General features: G+C 45.3%; 1 protein-coding gene across 1 annotated transcript in view; it reads right to left on the bottom strand.

The window, feature by feature from the left end:
• LOC311325055 (dual specificity testis-specific protein kinase 2) overlaps positions 1-7410 on the bottom strand; it is a gene marked incomplete at its 3' end in the record, with an annotated part of 12161 nt that extends 4751 nt beyond the window's left edge. The window contains exons 1-5 of the mRNA XM_084457702.1: positions 7304-7410; positions 1880-2073; positions 1163-1284; positions 323-371; positions 1-17 (exon numbers count right to left, since the gene is read on the bottom strand). The exon at positions 1-17 is cut by the window's left edge and continues 133 nt beyond it. Coding sequence (XP_084313828.1) covers positions 1-17; positions 323-371; positions 1163-1284; positions 1880-2073; positions 7304-7334 — 413 coding nt within the window. The 5' untranslated portion in view covers positions 7335-7410. The remainder of the gene's footprint in view (positions 18-322; positions 372-1162; positions 1285-1879; positions 2074-7303) is intronic.
• Between the last annotated feature and the right edge of the window lie 566 nt (positions 7411-7976).

The following is a 7976-nucleotide window of genomic DNA, read 5'->3' as shown; positions in this document are numbered from 1 at the left end:
CACCCCCCGCTCACATACTGCAACACACACACGCACGCACACACACACACACACACACACACACACGCACGAACACACACACGCACACGCACGCACGCACGCACACACACACACACACACACACACACACACACACACACACACACACAATAGTCATACACCTAGTACCCCACCCACACACTGGAATAGATTGACACTCATAATAGACCTGTACCTAACATGGTTATAGATCTAGCCCTAACTCTCATCCTAGCACATATGCACGTGCGCACACACACACACACACACACACACACACATACACACACACACAAAAACTCACCTCTAAAATTGGGTAGAGTTTGTCTTCCTTTACGCAGATCCCCAGATATCTACAAAAGAAATGTTGCAAAGATGATATAGTGATGTTTCTCCAGTCAATATGTAAGGTGTAAAGGCAACAGTAAGTTAAATAAGATGCTGAAGACTGTGAATCATCATCATCATCATCAACGGACCAAACCAGATCACATTTAGTTGGCTTGGCATGTTCAGATGGAGAAGAAAAAAAACATTCAGGTTTTTACGTATTAAAACACTCAAGATATCATTCTCCTCCGCTATATACTGTAATGCTCTGATGCTGGAACCTGAGAACACTCCACAAACACACGCACAAGCAGTAGTCATTGTTTGAGCAAGGCCCACTCAGAGCAGGCAGGACCCTGGGTGCCAGGTACGTACTGGACCCAGATCACTTTCACCAGCGGCTGCTCATACACAGTGAGCTCAGGAGACACGGCGTGCTGTTTCCTTGATAAGCACATGACCTTGCGAAAGGGCTAAAATGAGATCGCTTGGATAAGCACTGTTCCTTCACACCTCATGTAACCACATTTGGAAAGCTCACTTCCTTTATGTGCCATTAACTAAAGCACTTAGTGAACCTTCCCAGGGCTTTCGTTCAAAATATAGACAAGCTAAAGTGCTTTGTACTTGATAGCGTTCACTTGTTTGACAACCCAATGAAATAGCTTTAGCTTTAGAAGTCGTTTGGGTCATCCTTGGTAGCCTAATACGACCTGGCTGGATTCTTATAATCTATGCTAAAATACTGAGACCATGCCAAAGGTAGGCCAGGGCCATTGGGAGGGGTGAGTGCTGAGAAACGATGAGTGTGTACCTGACTATGTTGGGGTGGGAGAGTTTCTGCAGCAGACTGATCTCTCGTACAATGCTGTCCTGGTCCACGTCATTCTTATAGATCTTCACCACCATCACCTTGCGGGTGGTACTGTGCATCACCTGACAGACAGACAGACAGACAGGCAGACAGAGAGGCAGACAGACAGACAGACAGACAGACACACAGACAGATAGACACACAGACAGACACACACACACACACACACACACACACAACACAGACAGAATGAAAGATATGACTTCAATTTCCCTTTCTATAATCTCAGCCATTCTAACAATCGCTTTGTTCAGTTGGCTGCACATCATAAAACACATTGAAAGCTAGCCTTGTTCGCGGCAAACGCTAAATATGTAATTATCCAATCTGTCTTCCCACCCCCACTGACATTTTCTGGCACATCTCATAGGGGCTATGCTTAATAGCCTGCCATTTTGGTGTCCCAATTTATTTGCTCCAGGACTGATTTCAGACTGAGCTATGTACTGTAAGGTGCCCAGCAGACCCAGCAGGATATGGTTGTGCTTCCCCAGCTCTTTATACAGTCTGCTACCGGCTCCCATGCTGGCTAGAAACTAATCCTGGAACTGCAGGAATGTCCCAGTTAGGGCTGACAGAAAGCATGCCTTGATAGAAGCATACCATGTAGTGTAACAGGCCATGGTCAACACAGATGGCTAGGAGAGGACCAGGTACCTTGTAGACTTTGGAGAAGAAGCCACTTCCGATCAACTCGTGGGTGAAGTTTTCCCAGAATTCCAGCTTGCGGACAGCGGTGCGTAGTTTCTGCCAGCGGTCCACATGGTAGTATTTGTCGGACGATTCGCCGTAGAGCGTGGGACTGGTGGGCTCTGAGGATACGTCCACATCACACATCCTGGAGATGTCCGCTAAGACATGCACAGACACAGGAACACACACACACACAGGTCAGTCCCACCATGACAAACTCCAACCAGACCAGGACTGCCATCTATTCCCTATTACGCATGAAAAGGACAGTGGGAAGACGTGTGATTGGATGAAAGCGAGAGCACACAAAAACCTTATTTCAGTATCCCGCTCATTAGCAGGATGAGAGAGAGAGTGCTTCTCCCTCATGGGGTGAAACAAAGAGCTCTGAATAAAAAGGACCTTGAAATAGAGTTTTGAGTGATGGATGGAGGGGCTGGTCAATGGAGGAGAGAGCCTGTCCACAGTGGTCAAGGGGCCTGTTTTTCCTCCAGGGGGAACAATGAAGATGTGTAGAGCAGACGCACTTCAATGAGAGAAGAAGCTAATGACGCTGTATGAGACGTGTTGCACCGCACTTAGCGTAGGAGGACACATTTGAAAGTAAAATGGACGAGCGCAATCTTCTGATGATCAATCCGCGAGAGAGAAAATACACTGGTAATAACAGCTTGGAGATGCATGAAGTTGACACGACACGATAGAGGGTTTCAGCATTCTGTGTTCCGTACATATTCAACTACCCTCATTGCTCAAAATCATTATCATAATCATTATGATTTGTCACGGCAAACCACAGATGAGCAGACACCTAAACAGGAAGTGGGCATGTAACAAACTGTCAAAGTTTCCATGGCAGTGACTCAGGCACTTGAATAGAAACACGAAGCCTGCACATTGTTACATAGACATCTCTTTAAATACAGCTGAAAGATACATTCACTGCCTAAAGTCTCTTGTTGAACCAGAAGAACCATCTACCAAAACAAGCTAGATATCCCAAAAGAACCTATTGTGTACACTAGATCTGCATAAATACTTCAGAGGCTGTGGTTAATGTGACCCACTTTATGGGCCCTAATGCTGTCGAGGACAGGAAAACAGCCTCAGTCCTGACAATGACCGTGGCGTGATGCACGGACCGACACGCTGAAACTATTGTCAGGGCTTTGTCAATCAAGTGGAGAATCAACCCCTGGTATTCATCATAGGAGAGGCTTCACACATTGCTGCCATTGTCTTTACTGACACTGACAAAACCAGCACTGCACTTTCAGTGAAAACGCTCACAATGCAGCCTGACCATCTCTCTCTCCCTTTCTCTCTCTCTCACTCTCTCTCTCTCTCTCTCTCTCACTAAAAGAGAGGGAATCTATGTGTGCAGTTGATATCAGCCAATTCTACTTTTAATTCGATCTGCAGATGGAATGGAATAGATAGATTTGATTTGTGCCGACAAATCTGGTTTCTCTCAATAAGTGGGTTATACACATGCCAAGCACTGAGTTCTTTCTAAGGAAATTATCGCTGGTCCATCATCAGTTTTTAAGGAAATCCTCCTCAGTTCCTGTGCGGAGCCCTGCTGTCACACCGTCATGTGAAGCTGACCTGCGCGTCACCACAGAGACGTTCACAGGAAACAGAATGCGTCGTCACTCCACTGATAAAGACGTTTTGAGACCTCTTTCAAGCCCATATCAGGCAAAGTAGAACATGTTACTGTAGCTCAGGGTAGAAAGCAGAGGTGTTAGGACGGTTATATAGTATGTGTGTTACATGTGAGTCAGAAACACACTCACAGGCGCGAGAACCCAAATCGCGCCAGAGGGTGACGTCAGTGGCACGACACACATAGACTTCACACCGATATGATACAAGTCATTCTGACAAGATGTTCGCTCTCGTACGGAAATAAAGTGTTGATGAACTCGTTATGGATTCCTTCTGCCTTCTAGTCCCGTGCAAAAAGATGCTTATAAATTGCATCTGTAGTTAATCTAAGACGTCGAGCGTGAGGGCTCGGTGAGCGGACAGGTCTTAGGTGAGAGACCATCTCTCTGAAACAGCAATCTACTCAGAGGCCTTCTGGCTCCAGCACAGCGCATTAGGCCAAGTACGTCGCGTCTCGGCTGACGACTGCTGAAGTGTTGATTTCCCAGAGGAACGACAGGCAGAGATCTTCCTCTGATCGATAAGACCAGGGCAGGGTTAGGGTTGGGTTAGGGTCAGAACACACGCTGCTGAGGTCCAGCCTCAACCAGGGGCTCACTGCTTGCTGGTACTGTACAGAGCGACATAGGACATCTGTGCAGGATGTTACGGATGTGGTAGAAGCCCTACATAGGCCTGTAGTTTGTGGTGAGAGCGTCCAAATTGAGTTATGGCTCAATTATAGTACAGTAGAGTACATAAGAACAACTGTTCTAGTGAAGTAGAGAGGACTAGAGGAGAGCAACTGTGAGGGAAAGGGGTCAGTTTAAAGAGACACTAGCAGTCATTGGAGACCTGTATACTCTACTGTATACAAAACAGCATGCTGTTCATCCAGTTGCACGAAAGCCAAACTAGCTCGCAGTGCTGCAATCACAGAGTCAAAAAGGTAACATTTCCAATCATGACTAAAACAAGGAGCCAGTTCTCGTTATTTCAACCACGCACACCTGATTATCAGATGGCGCAGGTCAGGATAAGTGGCCTACTGCTCTGCTGAACTCCAAGAAGAGGTCAGCTAACCAGCCATGATGGCTCTGGTTAGAAAGAGGTGGGAGGTCAAGTACAATTCAGTTCACTGTGGGTTTCGCAGTAATACTAACATGACATGACTACTACAACTAAGAAGCAAGCATTCCCTATCATTAAACAGCCAAGTCACTGAAGCCAGAACCACTATGGTGATTGTGAATCGATTGTTACTTATTTTGCTCACAGAACTGTCTAAAGATGTATGTTGTTTTTACTCTGACCCATATTGTCCAGGTTTGAACATCCCTCTTCTCTCCCTGATCCCTCTCTGTAGTCACTCTCACAGTTGGACTCATGCAGAATTGTCAAAACGGCGTTACTGAAGCAAACGTGTGACTGTAGCTGTGAACTGGTGGATGTTTTTGGATGAGAGACCTGCCTAGCCTACATGTAGAGCAGAGCAGTGACGGAGGCAACCTGATTGATAAACTCAAGAGTTTCCTACTGGACACAGCAACATGTGGACCTCTGATCACAGGATCTAGTGAAAGGTTGACCATAGCAATACGTGATAGAAAAGACTATCAGTTTAAAATCTACAGTTAAAAATCTAAATCATGCATCTAAATAAAGAGACAGTTAGGTACGTTAAATTGCCACTAATTGACTTGGGGTGGGGGTTATCAGCAAGGGCCCATTCTTCACTCAAGATCCAGTGAATAATTCAGAAGTCATTATCAGATTGGTCTAATGCTGCAGCTCACTCCCACTGTAAAACTGTAACCCAAGTCACTTAGACCCTTCCGGATGCTTCCGGATGCTGCCACACACTGAGCTGACACAGGAGCCAGTACTCATGGATTCATCCTCAGGGGCCTGCCATGGAACAGCCTACTGAGCACAACCAGACCATGCAATTCACCATAGAGGACAATTAATTCTATGAGATATGAACCATACCTCCACTAATACAGTATATCTGTTTGATACTGGCAGACTATGTGAACTCATAATTGGCATAAAAGTGAGCCAATTCCCTCAGAGATCTTTCTGAAAGCAAATGACGTACTGAAAGTGTTGCACATGGCGCTGGTTCTGCCTTGCAACACACTAGCTGTTGTGAAAAATGTTGGCAGAGGGCAACTTTCCTCATCGCAGATCAATTGTGAGCATAATGACATGAGAACAACACAACACTTATAGGATGGGAGTGGGCTGGATATGGAGGTCACCGAATGTCAGGGGAGCACAATGTCGCTCTGTCCCTCTCCCAACTTCTCACTGTAGGTCCAAGGAAGCAGTGAAACAGCCAACCAGAGCGCTTGTTTGGTCAGGTTCATGACACCTCTATGAGAAACGCCCGATGGTTTCCAAGGCTGCCAGTATTCAATAAAGGGAGCACAAGTGTTAAGAGCATTGCCTAATCCAATGCAAGCTTTGATAAGAAGTTGTGAAATATGATAACGGGCCATTATCCATTTTAAGCTGTGAGAATTTAAGGATAACGGGCCATTATCCATTTTAAGCTGTGAGAATTTAAGGATAACGGGCCATTATCCATTTTAAGCTGTGAGAATTGAAGTGAAGCGAGTTAGAGAGGAGCTGACGTGTTTGGACAGGTGAGAACAGTAGGTCCCTGTGTTTTGACGAAACAACAAGGAGGGTCTACGACATTGTAAGCCATGACTCAACTAGGTAGATTGGTGAGAAAACACCAAAAACCTCACAGGAATACTACAGTCTGTATGTCAGTGAATGACAACAGAGGTTTACAGCAACTTAAACAGGCTTCACTGTGGCTTGATCTGTGAGGTGGGTGGGGGCTTAAGTGTGAGAACAGGAACACGTTGATGTGATCCCAGTGTGGAGGGAGTCCTGGTCCTGGGGAGGATAGACTCATAATCCCCTCATTACATCACTGTCAGCAACCCAGAAGAGGGATCATTAGGCTTCCATGTCACTGCATCCAATCCCTCCACGTCCTCCTTCCCCCTCCCTGCGCCCCACCGCCCTGCCTCCCCCAGACAGCCTCTGTGTGAATCACACCGCTTGTTTCTCTGTGGGTCCCAGATGTGTCTGGCTAACGCGGGTGGCTGGCAGAGGAGTCACAATGGGCTGAGGCTTCTAGAAACAACTGCTCAGCTAAACAGACACTGTCACAGATTTTAAGAGATTATCCGTTTTGCAAAGCATCATACTGTATCATCAAATACCCAGCGAGAGCTTCTGGGTACTCAGATTATCAAACACCTGTATTATCAAATATCTGGAGCTCCCCCAGACAGGGAGCTGGGTCTCCAGACTATAGAGGATGTGCAACAAGACACTTCCCTGACTCAACAGACCTGAACAAGGTGAGGAGGCCAGAATGCTGAGACACTGTGTTTCTAATTTGGTACAATGCACTGTTAAGCCACACTTTAAACATGCTGCTGTATGTATGAGAGACTCAAAATAAAAATGATACACTAAAAAGCTGCAATAATTCTAATCATTACATGCAGCAAATGTTATGATAGTACAAACAGCAACAACACCCCACCACACCAATCTAAAATGGGATGGCTCTCAGTAGAGCTTGTCACTCTGTAACAGACAGTTCAGTGTTGCTGTCACACTGTGGTTGTCAACTGTCTTGAGTCTGAGCATCAGCTAGCATCGCAAGGCAAACTGTAGGGGGGAGTATTTTAATATTACAATACTTACTCCATTGATTTAATAAGCTATTCATATGCATCTTGAGGGTGGGTGGAATTGCACAGTCCGTCAGCAGACAATACCCAGAGGATCTGGACAGCCGTTAATGTCTTTATGCAGAAGCTGGGGAGAACCACATACATGCAACAATGAACACACACACCTTGCAAACAACACGGATGATTTACAACAGGCTGTTTTCATGCAGGTACATTTTAGACAGATACTTGAGACAGATACGTTTACTCAACAGACGTTGTGGTTAACTTGAACTGCACGCAAACACGAACATACAATACAGATATTATTTCACACATCATGTACAATTTACAGTAGAGAGCACCGTTTAGCACAATTGGAGCACTACCCACTGTAAGAGATCGAGGAGGGACAAGTTCGAGTGAGACCATGTCAGAAATAACTGTTGCTGCATAAACGTGCGGTCCATATCAGTTGTTTTCCTGTTTGAATCTTATTATTTGCTGTTTATTATATTGTATTTTATTGTTTAGTGCATTTTAGCCCACAGTATGCTACATCACTTTGGTCAACCAGTTTTTAAAGGTGCTTTATGAATAAAGTTTGACTTGACTTGACATGTTGCGTTTCCATTTCCATAAATCGTCTATAGATCTAGTCCTTATGGGTGTTACAAAGTTCCTTATGTTTTTAACTGCTTTAC

Source organism: Borostomias antarcticus (genome assembly GCF_949987555.1).
Source record: "Borostomias antarcticus genome assembly, chromosome: 23".
Taxonomy (NCBI): domain Eukaryota; kingdom Metazoa; phylum Chordata; class Actinopteri; order Stomiiformes; family Stomiidae; genus Borostomias; species Borostomias antarcticus.
The sequence above is the reverse complement of the archived record's forward strand: the minus strand, read 5'-3'. Positions and strand labels throughout refer to the sequence as shown.